The 16,316-nt window shown below is 42.1% G+C and overlaps 1 protein-coding gene across 1 annotated transcript in view; it reads left to right on the top strand.

The window, feature by feature from the left end:
* The first annotated feature begins 1,224 nt into the window (after window positions 1–1,224).
* Window positions 1,225–16,316, top strand: part of LOC116989331 (signal-transducing adaptor protein 1-like) — a 77,914-nt gene continuing 62,822 nt past the window's right edge. Inside the window, exons 1-6 of the mRNA XM_033046598.1 lie at window positions 1,225–1,380; window positions 9,541–9,612; window positions 11,917–12,033; window positions 13,225–13,281; window positions 14,747–14,928; window positions 15,608–15,739. Coding sequence (XP_032902489.1) covers window positions 1,291–1,380; window positions 9,541–9,612; window positions 11,917–12,033; window positions 13,225–13,281; window positions 14,747–14,928; window positions 15,608–15,739 — 650 coding nt within the window. The 5' untranslated portion in view covers window positions 1,225–1,290. The remainder of the gene's footprint in view (window positions 1,381–9,540; window positions 9,613–11,916; window positions 12,034–13,224; window positions 13,282–14,746; window positions 14,929–15,607; window positions 15,740–16,316) is intronic.

Below are 16,316 nucleotides of genomic sequence, written 5' to 3' on the forward strand. Positions count from 1 at the left end.
TTGCATCAACCCCAAAGACCTAAACCTTGCCATCAAACGCCCGCACTACCCCATGAGAACAGTAGAGGACGTCGCTGCACAGGTTGGTCCGGCCACAATCTTTTCTGTCCTCGATGCCAAGAGCTCCTTCTGGCAGATACCGCTTGACGAGCATTCCTCCGACCTGACAACTTTCAGCACCCCCTTCGGCAGATTTAAGTTCCTCCGAATGCCATTCGGAATCAACTCTGCCAGCGAGGTGTTCCAACGGACAATGGAGCAACTGTTTGCCGGTCTACCGTGTGCCATCATCGTTGACGACATTCTGGTCTACGGTAAGGATATCGCTGAGCACGATTTCAACCTCCGCCAAGTCCTAGACCGGACCCGGAAGATCAACTTGAAACTCAACCCCAAAAAGTGCCGGTTCCGCGTCCCAGAGGTCACATATGTTGGACATGTATTCACAGCCTCGGGGCTGAAACCCGACCCACAAAAAACAGCTGCCATCTCCGAGATGTCATCACCCACTGATGTGCCCAGCCTGCAACGTTTCCTGGGCAAGGTAAACTACCTGGGGAAGTTCATCCCCGACCTCAACGAGCTGACTGCACCCCTGAGGGATTTGATTAAGAAGGACACGGCCTGGGCTTGGTTCCCTCAACACCAGAAAGCTTTCGACATCCTTAAATCCAAGCTGATCAGTACCCCCACACTTAACTTTTTTGACCTGCAGCGTCCCATTATCATCACCTGCGACGCCTCTCAGTTCGGGCTCGGTGCCGCTTGTCTACAGCTCCATGACGGCCTGCAACTGCCAGTCTCCTACGCGTCCCGTACCATGACCCCTGCCGAACAGCACTACGCACAGATCGAGAAGGAGTTACTGGCCGTGGTGTTTGCCTGCTCCAAATTCAAGGACTATATAATATGCAACACTTTCACCATCGAAACAGATCACCAGCCATTTGTCACCATCCTCAACAAGTCGATCCATATTGCCTCATCCCGACTGCAGCGCATGATGCTTCCACTCGGCATTGTCGTAATGCTGTAAACTATTCACGTGTACCTGGCGTCAGGTAACAGAGGACCAGCAATCTGTGGCATGTCAGGAATTTGGAAGCAACCCGAGCAGATTCCCCAGATCCAATCGATGTTGGCGAGGGGCGGGATCCACCTTGATCCACTTACCCCTCAGGGGACCGGAATGAACATATATATCCTTCACACTTCCTGGAACAAGCACTTAGAACAACTCGCTCAAGTCGTCATTCGTGAAGATAGTCCGCTCCTGCTAACTCAACCAGTATGGCATCCCCGAGGCCAGATAAACCCAGAGCCTGCCTTGTCCCGAACTACTACGAAGGTTACTTAGAAAAGATAGAGAATAAAAGCCAGGTAAGTACTTTTTTTAATCGATCAATTACAATTTCGCTATCACCGGTTAATTGGCTGCTGTAAATTACCCCCAACCAGTACACCATTGGGAGGAAACTGAAGTACCGGGGGAAACTCACACAATCACAGAGAAAACATACTAAGTCCACGTAGACAGGTGAGGATAGAATCCAGATCCCAAGAGATGTGAGGCAACAGCACTGAGTGCCAAGCTAAAAGAAGTAATTCAGTTGGTCACAAAGTATTGGGGTAACTTGGGTCAGAATACCCTTTGTATTGGTATTCTAATCCATTGAGCTACTCCAGCACTTTATGTCCTTTTCTGTATTAACCAGCAGTTCTTTATTTCTACTTATTTCAGTGGGCGTTAAAAATAGGTACAATTAACTAAAGGGTTGGATGTATCTGTGGCATTCGAGGTGTTTTATCAAAACTGAACGTGTGGGTCTCGACCCGAAACGTCACTCATTCCTTTTCTCCAGAGATGCTGCCTCATCTGCTGAGCTACTCCAGCATTTTGTGTCTACCTTCGATTTAAACCAGCATCTGCAGTTCTTTCTTACACATGTGAGCCCCAGGGCTCTGTTCAGGGAAGCTTTAATGTTTATAATTTGTGTAAATTACACAGTTTCAGACATTCAATGCATAGCAATTATATTTGCTAATGATGCAAATTGGGGTGGAATAAGTGAATCGTTAGGAACGGTGGGAATTAATTAACAAGTTGGACGAAGAAAAAATAGTCTGAAGAGGAGTCTCGAAACGCCATCTATTCCTTTTCTCTAGAGATGCTAACTGACCTGCTGAGTTACTCCAGCATTTTGTGCCGAATGTCTCTTGATACTTATGGGGAGAAGGGGTTATGGGGAGAAGGCAGGAGAATGGGGTTAGGAGGGAGCGATACATCAGCCATGATTGTATGGCGGAGTAGACTTGATGGGCCAAATGGCCTAATTTTACTCCTATCACTTATGATCTCTTATGCCCAAGCCATGACCAGTTCTGACCTCCTGCATTTACCTACTGTACACATGGTTGTTGGAGGTGATTAAAATTAAAATTCTGCCTCGCGTGCTTTCCCAAAGAACCTAAAACCAACCTGCGGTCCAATGGCTGGTATTAATTAATTCAACAAAGGTTGCAATTTAAAGATATGATTCATCAATCTATGTCACACTAACCTAGTTTGGCTGTGCGTGCATTTTCATCATCTTTATTTTTAACACTCCATGTTTTTATTTCTTGTGAAATTTGGGAATTTGACACTAATTTAAAATGTGTGACTGAATTTAATGTGTGTAATATAAACACACGAGTAGTATCGGGATGTAAAATTCTAAAATGCTCCAAGCACTTTTGGGTGTGTGGGAACGGAAGTAAACATGCCGGATTAATGGCATGTCACCACACTTGTTATTGTACAATAAGAAAGTGTTTAGTTCAAGACTATAATTATATTGCGTTATTTTATGTAAATCCACATGTGTGTCAGAAACCAAAACAAATTGATTGGGAATATTTTATTGCAGAAAAAGAGATTAAGTTTTCGATTTGCCCTGGCATACTCTGATTTTAGTCTGATTTATAAATGTTGTGGTTTTTGCAATCTATACGTAAACCACGAATTCGGGAGTAAAAAGCCAAAAAATCCCGGGTCACGGGCTCAATTTAACTTTAATTGAGTCGGGACTGGAATTAATTTGACCCCAGTTTTTTTTCAAATTTATTTTGGTGATAGATGGCACTGAGGCAGGAGTTTTTAACCAAGACTTGAATCCTTTCTTTGCAGAAGCGGGTTGGGGTTGATAATTGCTCGTGAGGTTATATTGTTCCAGTTCTTGTTCCAGTTCTGCTAGATTTCTACTGACCAGAGAAAACTGCCACAAAACACAATGTGTCTCCCCTTCTGCTGTAATGCTAACAGGATACACCCGCCTCCTCCAAAAAAATCCTCTACTTTTGTCTGTTTTTCTCTCCCATGGCAGGAGTGCACAATTAAAGCCAAAAAAGGAAACTGAAAAAGCTGGAAGCACTGGGCATGTCAGTCAGATTCTGTGTGAAGAGAAACGGTTAATATTACGGGTTGGAGACCGCCAGAACTAGCAAAGGGAAAATGCAGATTAATTCTACATTTAACGATCAGCTGCATTTTTAATAACCTTTCACTTGACTGAGGGATTGTCAGTGCATAACAGGATCCTGGCATTAAATGTCAGGATGATGGCTTGTTGATGCTATTGAAAATGGGTTTCAATAGGATTTGAATCAGAATGTGCATTTTGAACCCAAAATATTACGAAGAAGAAGTATTCTTCTCACAAATCTAGATAACTTCCGTTTTCCAACATCTCGGGTGATTCTAGTTTTTTTCCCCCTCCTGAATTGCAGCGCTCCTTTGGTACAGTAACAGAATGTCAGTCTGGATCACCTCGACAAGTCTCTGGTCTATGACCAAAACCAATACTTTCTGACTGAGACACAAGGTTGACAGTAGGACTTTGGACAAAGTGCACATCACTTCCTGACTATCACCCCCACGCCACTTCTACAAAGGAAGGATTACATTCTTGGTAAAAAAAACTCTACCCTGGTGCCATTACTATACAATAGTGAAGCAGCCTTACCAAAATACCGTGTCGATTTTTGTTTTCCTTTTTGATTTTAACTTTTGAGGTCTATATGAAATTCCCCATTCAAATATTTTTCATCTCCTTCCTTGTAACCTTAAAGAATCAAATAATCAATCTCATCTAAGGTTCCGTGTTTATCATTTTGAAGACGTGCTGTAAACATTATCTGGATTGACGTGATTCTTGACATAACCTGGCGTTTGGCCAGAAGTGAGAATATTTGCAGTATTAGAACAACTCAGTTACTGTAAGTGGATCTTGCTTCCTGATGCCAATGTGAATAATACGTTACCACATCGCACGTATACTCCCATAACATGTCTGTCCACGTAGACATACAAAACAACAATTTGCATTTAGATAGCAGTTTTCTTTTTTAATCCCATTCTTTGTTTCCTCTGATCATGTGAATGTCCAGGTATGCTAGAAACTAGCCTTTCATCACTGGAATTTGAATTCATATCAGACTGAACTGATTAGTTTAGAGATACAGAGCGGAAGCAGGCCCTTCGGCCCATCGAGTCCATGCCGACCAGCGGTCCCCGCACACTAGCATTATCCTGCACACTAGGGACAATTTACAATTTTGCTGAAGCTAATTAACCTTCAAAACTGTGCATCTTTGGAGTTGGGAGGAAACAGGAGCACTCAGAGAAAACCCACGCAGTCACGGGGAGGACGTACAAACTCTGTATAGACAGCACCCATAGTCAGGATCGAACCCAGGTCCCTGCATCTATAAGACAGCAACTCTGTCGCTGCGCCACCATGCCGTCCCATACGTTAGTCATTATTTTGCTCTGTGATGGACAGAAAGGTTATGCATAACTTGATTTTGAAATGGTCTCCATTAGGTTCAGAGATGACTCATGAATAGTATAAAAGCATCTCTTGAGTACTGTATTAACAACTGATGTAGCGTTTACAACTTTACTCTGTGAAAGGCTGGTTTGAGAGAAATGTCACGTTGGAGCAGTTATGAGATTAGACCCGAGACATGTCGAAGGCCAATGTACAGGGAGAGTTCCTATGCATCTGCACCACCTGCACCTAATGCAGATTTAGACACTTAAAAAATAATTAATGCATGTGTGCAGTGAACAGTTTGCCATCAGTGGTCACATGACAGTACATTGATGCTGAAAATCAGGAATAAAAGAAAATTGTTGGAACACTCAGCTGGATAGGTAATGTTTGTTGTGAAAGCATGAAAATTAATATATCAACTCTGTTGATCAAAAAAAAACTGAGAGGAATGTGTCTGTCTGTGTGCGTGTCTTTGCCTAGTGAAAGATAATGCTGGGTATTTGCAACATTTTTAGCCATTGAGTTATATTAGCAAAGGTGTTTTTCTCTTTATCTCTATATGGTATTTGCAAGTCATTGTCTGACAAGTATGCCTTTGAGTGTGTGATGCGTAACTTGACAAATCTCTATTTTATCAACATGGGTTCGTGTCAGTTGGTGCTGATAGATGGACTGGAAGAACACTTTTTTTTTTTTTTACACATTCTTTTTCTGGATTTGGGTCTGGATCAGCCAGACCAACCCGTTCCTGCCCACTGCTAAATGTCCTTTAGAATAAAGTGGTGTGCTGTTTTCGTGAACCACTGCAGTTCTTCTGGGGAGGGCACCTCAATAGCATGTTGGGTTGGGAGTTCCAATATTTACAGCTGGTAATGACAAAAGACCAGCAATATTTCCAAATCGGTAAAAATACTTGCAGGGAACCTGCAGATAGTGGTGTTTCCATCCACCTAGTGCCTATGTACTTCTTACTGGTGGATGTCACAAGTTCAGGAGGTGCTGTCGGGGTAGCCTTGCTGAACAACTGCAGTGCACTTTGTAGATGTACGCATTGCAGTCTCTGTATACTGGTGATGGTAAGTGGAGAGTGTTTCATCACACACCTGACATTAGTGTTTTGGGAAAATGTTGGTGTGAGCCTTGGGGTGTCCGGAGTTGATTCAGTTGCCACAGGCTGCCAATTCTGTAGCCAGCACTTAGTGTTTGTTTAGTTGGTCCAGTTGAGTTTGGGGTCAGCGGTGGCCCTCAAGATATCGATGAAGGGGACCGATTGATCGTAATGAGGTGAGGTGAGTAGTTAGATTCTCACTTGTAGGAGTTGGTTATCACCTGGCGTTTTAATGGTGTGAATGTTGGCCAAGCCTGAATGCCCCTTGGGTTTTGCTGCAAGTTGGTATAGGTTGCTCCTTTTGCTGAGTTGCAAGTGGAAGTAAACTTTGTACAATCATTAGGGAACATCCCCACTTCTGACATTATAATGGGAGGAAGATCATCGATGAAGCAGCTGACGATAATTGGGCTTTGGACTCCAAATTGAGGAAGCTTGGTGCAAGGATCATTGATCCCTGACTACCATTTTGGTGGTGCAGCTGGTAGAGCTGCTGCCTCACAGCATCAGAGACCTGGTTCGATCCTGACCTCGGGAGCTGTCTGTATGGAGGTTACATATTCTCCCTGTGACTGTGTGGATTTCCTCTGGATGCTCCGATTTCCTCCCACATCCCAAAGTTGTGCAGGTTTGTAGGTTAATTGGCTTCTGTATTTTTCATTAGTGTGGATGCCAAAGTGGGAGAACTAGTGTGAATGGGCGATTGATGGTTGGCATGGACTTGGTGGGCCAAAGGGCCTGCTTCCATGCTGTATTTTTCAACCAATCAATCAGCTCAATTGATCAATCAACCACACCATTTTTCTTTTTCTGATTCATGACTCCAGTTATTAAATAGTTTCCCCTTTTTACTGCCCACTCGCCTCAGTTTTACCAGGATGCCTTGATGTTGTATCCCATCAAATACCTTTGTCATCCTCCTAGTTCTACAATTCAGCTCTTTGGTCCATATTTGGATTACAGTCTAGAACATAGTCATTCTGAAAAACCCTTAACCAAGCATTAGTGAGGAGGTTATTGGTGAGCAAGTGCTGCTTGAAAGCACAGTTGATAATGGCTTCCACCACTTTGGTGATGACTGAGGAGTGGTTGGGTAGTAATTATTTACATCATTGATGTCAGTGTTGCAACTCTGCTTGGTCAGTGTGGCTTGGGGCTCAGCTAATTCTGGACTGCAGGTCTCCAGTGCCACAGCTAGGATGTAATCTTATGCCCTAGCCTTCCCTGTGTCTAATACTGTAGCCATTTTGTGCTGAGGCTCACAGATCTCCTTGTTTGGTCATTTCACAGATGAACATTACGTGCGGCCCACATGCCTTCCAATTGTTAAGATCGTTAGAAGATTGACAACTGGGGAATTTACTGTGCTTTAATCTATGAAGATTGATTGGTCGTGATTAGATTATATATTGTCAATGTCGCAGTCTCAACAGACAATGATCATACAAGGAAAAGGCCAAAGTCACCTGATCCAAATTCTGACCCTGCAACCTGCATAATGGCATCAATTGCTCATCAATGGGTCGTAAAGTTTTCCCATGGGTGGAATCGTACTTGGATCAAAACATATTTTTGAGAGTTTACTTCCTGCATGTGAAATCTTATCAGCGTTTTAAAACCTCACGCACACTGGTACGGGTCGGGGAGGTGCAGTACTAAGCTTGAAGGTTAAGAAATTAATAATAATTCCTGGCAGTGAACGTCAAGTACCAGAGGCATATTCAATGTCTATAACCCCACTCTGACACCAGTTGGAAGCAGAGTGGAATATCTTATGATAGAAGATCCATAAAATGTATAAGTCTACTCCCACTCCTGCAAACCAAATAGAATCATTCTAGCATCCAAGTCGTGCTATGGTACAAGATAATGCAGCCAATGGAATTTTCAGATACTCCTTTTATTTAATCACCATTTTATACATTCCTCTTTTCCAACTCCTTGTGTTGCAAATTGCCACTGTTTCGAGGAAAATTAATCCAGCTTAATACAATTGATTTTTGCCTTGCATGAGGGTATGTTACTTACTAACACAGCCATTAGATTTGCATTGGGTTCAAATTCCAAGCTGATTGCAAATTCAGTGGTAATCAGTAACAAATTAATCCTCACGATTGTAATGGCAATTGTAAGATTAACCTCACTGTGTTTTGATCAATCTGCCAGATTCTAGAAGAGGTTGATCTGTTGTATTGCAAAATGTAACTGAGCAGGAATCATTTAAGGGCCTGTCCCACTTGGGCATCATTTGCGTGTCACGCAGATGACAAGCGAAGATTTTGTACATCCCAAAATCCTGGGGCACCGCACGCGACCGTGTGTCACTGCCTACGTCACCGCACGCCTAATGCGCACAATGACGTTCGCGGCGTGACGCGTAAATGATGTCACGCAAATGAGGAGCAAATGACTCCCCAAGTGGGAAAGGCCCTTAACTCTGACTGAAACATTATAGAAGGTACACAAAAAAGCTGGAGAAACTCAGCGGGTGCAGCAGCATCTATGGAGCGAAGGAAATAGGCAACGTTTCGACCGAAATGTTGCCTATTTCCTTCGCTCCATAGATGCTGCTGCACCTGCTGTGTATCTCCAGCATTTTTGTGTACCTTCGATTTTCCAGCATCTGCAGTTCCTTCTGAAACATTATAGAAGTGGTTTACGTGCTTGGGATCATGTGTGACATTTGCATTGGGCCTAATACAGTCACTAATGATTAATTTATAAGGACTGATGATGTAATTGTACTGGAAGGAATATCTTTTTAATTTATTCACTCATATTGCTGGCAAGCCTAAGATACATATAGTTGTGTTGTAACGCAGGCTGCCTTAATCGAAATCCAGTTTAGTTTTGAGATACAGAATGGAAACTGGCCTTTCAACCCACCGAGTTCATGCAGTCCAGCGATCATCCCGTACACTAGCACTACCCTACACCTTAGGGACAATTATAAAAAAAAAATGTCTGAAGCTAATTAACCTACAAACCTGTACATCTTTGGAGTGTGGGAGGAAACGGAGCATCTGGGGAAAACCCATGCGGTCAAGGGAAGAACATTCAAACTCCATAAAGACAGCACCCGTAGTTGGGATTGAATTCTGGTCTTTGGCAAGGCAGCAGAGAGTTGTAAGGCAGCAACTCTATTACTACACCACCGAACTGCCCTTAATGGATGATGGATTAGGAACAGTATTTATATTATGTTGGCCGCGCTGGTTATATCATGATGGGGGAAATCTTGTTTATAGTGGTACTTTGAAGGCAACTATAGCCTGTTCAATATTATGTGACTTTCTGTCATGTGAGGTTCCTTGGGAACATAACTATCATGTTATAGCACAACTACTTGCAAGTTTGTATGTTGTGAACCATTGAGACAGGCCTGGCAGCTTTAAGATGGAGGGGGGGGGAAATGTTTCCTGTGTTACAGCAACAGACTTGATCAAACTGAGAATTCCATTCAGCCTCCATGGTGATACTGGTGATCCAAATAATTTGTTTTCCAGCCAGAAGTATCAAGTGGTCTGGGGAGGGTGAAATGGGGGAGGAACTGAAAGAGAGAAAATAATTTAATGATTGTATATTCCTCAATTAATGTGCAATTTTTATTGGCAGAAATACAAGAGGTACTGGGCTATGCTGAGAGGGAACGAGTTATTCTTCCAGGTGACCAGCAGGGATCCAATGGTATGTTACTGTGTGTTTCTGTAAGCTAGTCCCCCACACCATCCATTTTGTAGAAGCCTCAGTAAACAACTTATTGCATGGTTTGATTTTTTGTTATTCTTGTGGCTGGAATGAGGTAGGTGGGAAATAGCAGGGGGAGAGAAAGTAAGTAGTTTGTATGGTTTTGCCAAGATGGAGTATCTTGGGCCTAATTTTGCTCGTTTGACCGATGAAGGATATCCAGAAAAAAGGACACACAAAGTGCCAGAGTAACAAGCAGCATAACTGGGTGAGGGAGGGTCTCGACCTGAAACATCACCTATTTATTTTCTCCAGAGATGCTACCTGACATACTGAGTTACTCCAACTTTCTGTGTCGTTGCATCAAGCAGCATGGCTGGAGAACATGGATGGGTGATGTTTTGGGCTTGAATTCTTCTTCAGACTTTTCCAGCTTCCTTTGCATTAGTTACCATTTTATTCACCATTTTGATTATAAAGGCACTATTGGGTCTAGGAAAGGAATTCTTAAAAATGACTGCAATTAAAATAGGCGAACACATTTGAGCTCTTCTCATTAGCAATTCTTGCATTCCTATCCATTAATCCCAGAAACCATTCTACACTTTTGTGTTCAAAAGGGAACTGCAGATGCTGGAATATCGAAGGTACACAAAATTGCTGGGGAAACTCAGCGGGTGCAGCAGCATCTATGGAGCGAAGGAAATAGGCGACGTTTCGGGCCGAAACCCTTCTTCAGACACTTTTGTGTTGTCTTGGTATAATCCTAATGCATTAGCGACCCTACAAGATGGATTCACTCGAGTCATCATCCAGGAACACATGTTTACAATAATTAAACTGAATTGGAGAAGTTCCCAGGAGTGTCAGAAACCTATGCAATTGCCAGTTAACTTCAAATAGTTCTTATCTTGCAATGAAAGCAAACAGTTTCCAGCTCTGTCCGCACTTTGTAAATTAAGGTGTTTTTTTTTTTTACCTTTTTGAAGAGAGCCATTGTTCCAATCCATAGAGTTTTCAACAATCTTGTCCTTCGCTTGTTTGGCAGCTGCTATTTTTAATTTAATGAAATAAAATGTCATTAATATTGCAGCCATTATTCGAGGAAGTAATGCTGTGATAAATGAACTTGCATGGATGTTTGCAGGGGTGGCTGTTGTAGTTAAATTGTTCACCTTACTTCATGTTGTATTACACCGCCACATAGAAGGCCTTCATCCCGTTGAGCCTATGCTGGCTCTCAGATCAATCCCTGTCCTTATTTTCCTACAACCTTGTGTTCTTGCACATACCCTCCAGACTGCGACAATGACCACCATCCACCTTTACTCAGAACAATTTATAGTAGCCAGTTAATCCACAAACCAGTATCTGAGAACCTGTCCAGCAAAACCCATGAGTCCTACATACCTTACAAGTTCATAAGTTATAGGAGCAGAATTAGGCCATTCGCCTCATCAAGTCTACTCCACCATTCTATCCTGGCTGATCTATCTTTCCCTGTCAACTTCATTCTCCTGCCTTCTCCCCATAGCCCCTGACACCCTTGCTAATCAAGAAATCAGAACATTTGCATGGTATAATTTGTAAAGCACATAATATCATAACAACCAAAGTATCTAATTAATGACAGACAAATGTTGTTTGTTCTCTGTTTCTACCTTTTTCCTTCTTGCTATTGAGGGAGTGCACCGCAGGTTCATAAGCTTAAATCCCGGGATGGCGGGACTGCCATCTGCTGAGAGAATGGAGCGGCTGGGCTTGTATACTCTGGAATTTAGAAGGATGAGAGGATATCTTATTGAAACATAAAAGATTATTAAGGGTTTGGATACGCTAGAGGCAGGAAACATGTTCCCGATGTTGGGGGGAGTCCAGAACCAGGGGCCACAGTTTAAGAATAAGGGCTAAGCCATTTAGAACGGAGATGAGGAAACACTTTTTCACACAGAGAGTTGTGAGTCTGAGGAATTCTCTGCCTCAGAGGGCGGTGGAGGCCGGTTCTCTGGATACTTTTAAAAGAGAGCTAGATAGGGCTCGGGGAATATGGGGAAAGGCAGGAACTGATTGTGGATGATCAGCCATGATCACATTGAATGGCGCTGCTGGCTCGAAGGCACCCATAATAAATTCACTTTCCTATTTGTTTGATATATACTTTTACTCTACCGCTGCACAACCCTGCCACTGGTCTTCAGGAAACAAGAACTTTACTTTGTGCTTTTATTCCCCGTTTATAAAAATAAAGACAAAGTTTCAACCTTCTTTGCCTTTTCATTTATATTATGAACCTTTATTTTTCAGTATATTGAGAAAATCAATCTTGAAGACTTCATGTCTGTGGAAGACGATAAAATCTATAATAATAACCGACAACACGTCATGATATTGAAGATGAAATCTGGAGACATAAAGTTAAAGGTAACATTTTCTCCTTGTGTTGACCCTCATGCTTTTTGGCCCTCATGGTTTACATACCAAGTGAATAGTTATTTTAACCAGTGATCTTGCAGCATGACATAAAGACAAAATAGTAGTAATGCTCATCAAATCAGGCAGCATTTGTGGAGAGAGGGGAAAATGGAGAAAGGGTCTTCAGTCAATGACTTTCATTAAATTGGACAAGGAGGAAGAAAAATCTAGCATATTTTAAGTTCTAAAGAGGGAGTAGCGTTGAGGGAAACAAAGGTTCGTTCCCAAGGTAACCATTCCCTCAACTGGTCCTTTGTTCACACTTCCATGACTACTTTTTGTTCCCTATCTCACGGCACTTTTGTCTGTTGCCATAGGAGATGCAACATACACCCTGTTACTTTCCTACCTACTCCTACTCCTGAGATGGGAGTCATCCAGGCTCCCAAATAGTCCATCCAGGTGAAGCGTTTTAAAGTGCATGTTTTGTCTCCTTTTCCCGTTCTGAAAGAGAAGAAAGTATGGAGAATAGGTTTGTCCAAGTGATACAAACATTGATGGAGGATACTGAATGCTTGGTATCACAGCTGACCTGCCTGGTGGAGGTGTAAATAGATGGATATGAATAGGAGCAGCTTAGAGCAAAATCAAATGTTGGAACCACTAAATAAATACAGAACATGGTTGCTGGAAATATTCAACAAATCGAGCAGCTTCTGTGGAGAGAAAAACTAATGTTACAGGTGGATGATCTTTGATCAGACCTGACTAGTTCCGACACCAGCAAGAAATGCTGGTTATCTGAAATTGTTGAATTTAATATTGTGTCCCAACAGTTGCAATGGATTCAGACAGAAGATTCCTTGAGATTGAATTGGGATTTGTTTGAACTCTCATAAGGTCATAAGGAATAGGAGTAGAATTAGGCATTTGGCCCATCAAGTCCATTCCATCATGGTTGATCTATCTCTCCTTCCTAACCCATTCTCCTGCCTTCTCTCCATAACCTCTGACACCTGTACTAATCAAGAATCCATCTATCTCTGCCTTGATTATTTAGGAAGGCAAAGATGGAAGACAGTGTAGATAGAGAATTGTGACTGGAAAATGGAAGATTGAGAGAAATCCATCTCGTAATGGAGAAAACATGCAGACAGAAATCAAAATTTATTTAAGTTTGTGGGGTTTTTTTCTCCACAGGCAGATACTTTAGAGGCCCTAGATCAATGGAGAAGCTTCATTCACACAGTTACAAAGGTAAGTCAGTTCCATTGCCACTTTAGTTATCTTAGATAAATGGTGAAAGAAAATATTGCTTTATCCAATCAGGTGCACAATTTATGTTCATGTGATAGGAGCAGAATTAGGCTATTCGGCCCATCAATTCTACACCACCATTCAATCATGGCTGATCTACCTCTCCCTCCTAACCCCATTCTCCTGGCTTCTCATAACCCCTGACACCCGTACTAATCAAGAATCTATCTATCTCTGCCTTGAAAATATCCATTGACTTGGCATCCACGGCCTTCTGCGGCAATGAATTCCACAGATTCACCACCTTCTGACTAAAGACTAAAGTAATTCCCAATGAAAATGTTGTAGGATATGGCTCCCATTCCGAAATACCTATTTTAGTGATCTTTTCCATGCTCTACATGAGTACTTAGTTTGGCTTGAATATTAAGTCAGTCGGATGGAATTGGAGCAAGCCAAATGTCATTCATTTATTCATCAGGAATCAGAAGAAACATTTTATCTTGTTTTCTTTCATCTTTCTTCAACTGGGAATATGAATGTCACTTTTCAAAGTGTACTGAAAGAGATGCTAATAATTTTCTTAATAAAGGGACAATTTAATGACCTCTATTTGATCTTGGCGGTTTGCAACTGTGATCAATTGTATGGATTTTTTAAAGTTCCAGACTATTGTTCTTCATGAGATAGGCCATTTTGAAATGAAATAATACATTCAATCAATCTATCATAAGTGTCACAGGAGTAAGGCAACCCCCATTGCTCTAAACTTGAATGTTTAAATTACAGTAAGGTTATCAGTAAGGGAATACAATTCATTAAATTGTTGTGACTGAGCATGTTCTGAATGTTGTGGTGTGTATTGGAGTCGTACAATGTGGAAACAGGCCCAACTTACCGTCACCGACCAACATGCCTCGTCTACCTGTGCCAAGACCTACCTGCTTGTGTTTGGCCCGTATCCCTCTCGACCTTTCCAATCCATGTACCTGTCTAAATGTTTCTTAAACATAGCGATAGTACCTTCCTCAACTACCCCCACCGGCAGCTCGTTACATATATCTACCACTGTTTGTGTTTAAAAAAAAAAAGTAGCCCCCAGGTTCATATTGAATATTTTCCCCCCTCACCTCAAACCTACTGTATGTTTTCTGGCTCTTGATTTCCCCTATTCTGGGTAAAAGACTCTGTGCATATACCCTACCTATTTCTCTCATGATCTTGTACACCTCCAAGATCGCCCATTATCCTCCTGCACTCCAAGGACTAAAGTCCTAGCCTGTTCAACTTCTCCCTATAGCTCAGGCCCTCGAGTCCTGGCAACATCCTCGTAAATCTTATCTGCACCCTTTCCAGCTTCACATAGTGACCAAAACTGAACACAATACTCTAAATGTGACCTTACCAATGTCTTGTACAACAAATGTGGCCTAACCAATGTCTTGTGCAATTTTCTCTATTATAGCTTGAGATTTCCAACCAGGTTCTCCTCCCTGGACAGATTCGGAGACTTCAGGAGGTACTTGAGCAGGAGACAAAACGACGCCGAATGTTAGTGTCCTCTCCACCACCCCTGCCACCACCACGATCAACAACTCCAGAGCTTGATCAAAACAACTACGAAGATGTAGAAAACGACCGTCTGAGGTACCTTTCTAGGTGTTGAAAGGAAGTGGGATTAGTTGATGTTGAGGGAGGTAAAAGGGGGATGAATTTCTCCTGAACCCGTTGCATGTCCATTTCATTTTTTTTTGTTTTTGTTTTTGTTTGTTATGCTGTCTTCTGCTATGTTCAATTCTTTCTGCCCTGTGAATTCCCTTCATGCTCATCACTCTTACATCACTCGCCTCAACGGTTTTCAAGTATGCACCTTGTATACTCTTGTAAGAAGAATATTGAATCCCAATCCAACATTATATTCTCCCATATACGTTAAAGGAAAGCAATGTAAATCAGCAGCATCCTGTCCTTGTCAGCTCAACCAAGCAAAAGCTACTAGTTGATCCTGGTGAGTTCAATGATAGTGTGGCACAAAGATGAGAAGGTTAGTTTAGACTAATTAGGGGTTGTCATCATAATGCGATTATCTGGACACCAAACCCAAGATTGCATCGTGCTTCCAAAGTATTTGTATGAAAATCTCCCAGGCTTCTGTTTAATGGCAGTATTGGCCTATTTGTTATGAAAGAGTTAACTCCTCTACATTAACTAAGGGAGTGGTTATAGAGGCATTAAATATTAATCATGTACCTTTATTCGAGTGGATACTTTCCAGTTTAGTTGACCGCTATCCTTTTAAACTTTTTTTTGTCTCCATTTCTTCCAGCTGTTTCCATGAAGTCTCAAGGATGGAAGCTGAGAACCTGCTGGCAAAAAACAAAGAATTTGGAAATCTGTTAATGAGACCCAGCCGTGGTGACCAGAACCTAGCCATTACAACACGACAAGTAATCAACAAGTAAGGAAGGAATTATGATCAGTGCATCAATGCATCCTCTAGCGACCCAAAACAAATTGCAACCGGTTGTATGTTAGCAATCATTTAACACTTTCCTGGTTGTGTGGAGAAAAAGGATACCTACAATTTTCTGCATAATAGTACTCCACAAGCAGCTCCAAACTACAAAACAATTAACTAGGTCAACGCAGCGCCAGGGACCCGGGTTTGATGCTGACTACAGGTGCTGTCTTTACGGAGTTTGCATGATTTCCCTCTGGGTTTCCTCCAGGTGCTCCGGTTTCCTCCCACACTTCAAAGACTTGTAGTAGTGTATGGGTGATCACTATTCGATGCAGACTCAGTGGGCTGAAGAGCCTGTTTCCACATTGTATCTCTAAACTAAACTAAGGTTCTAGTTATCTTGTTCCCTTTATTTTGTTTTCTTACTATCAAGGCAGTCCCTTGGGTTCTGATGTGAATGAGGCCAATGTGGGTTGACTGTACATCTGATAGGGGTGGGTTGGTGTGTGGTTTGTGAGACTCTGTGCACCTACAATAGCTTCTGATGCATGAGGTTCTTAACTGATCCTAATCT

Source organism: Amblyraja radiata, chromosome 29 (assembly GCF_010909765.2).
Source record: "Amblyraja radiata isolate CabotCenter1 chromosome 29, sAmbRad1.1.pri, whole genome shotgun sequence".
NCBI classification, from domain to species: Eukaryota; Metazoa; Chordata; class Chondrichthyes; order Rajiformes; family Rajidae; genus Amblyraja; species Amblyraja radiata.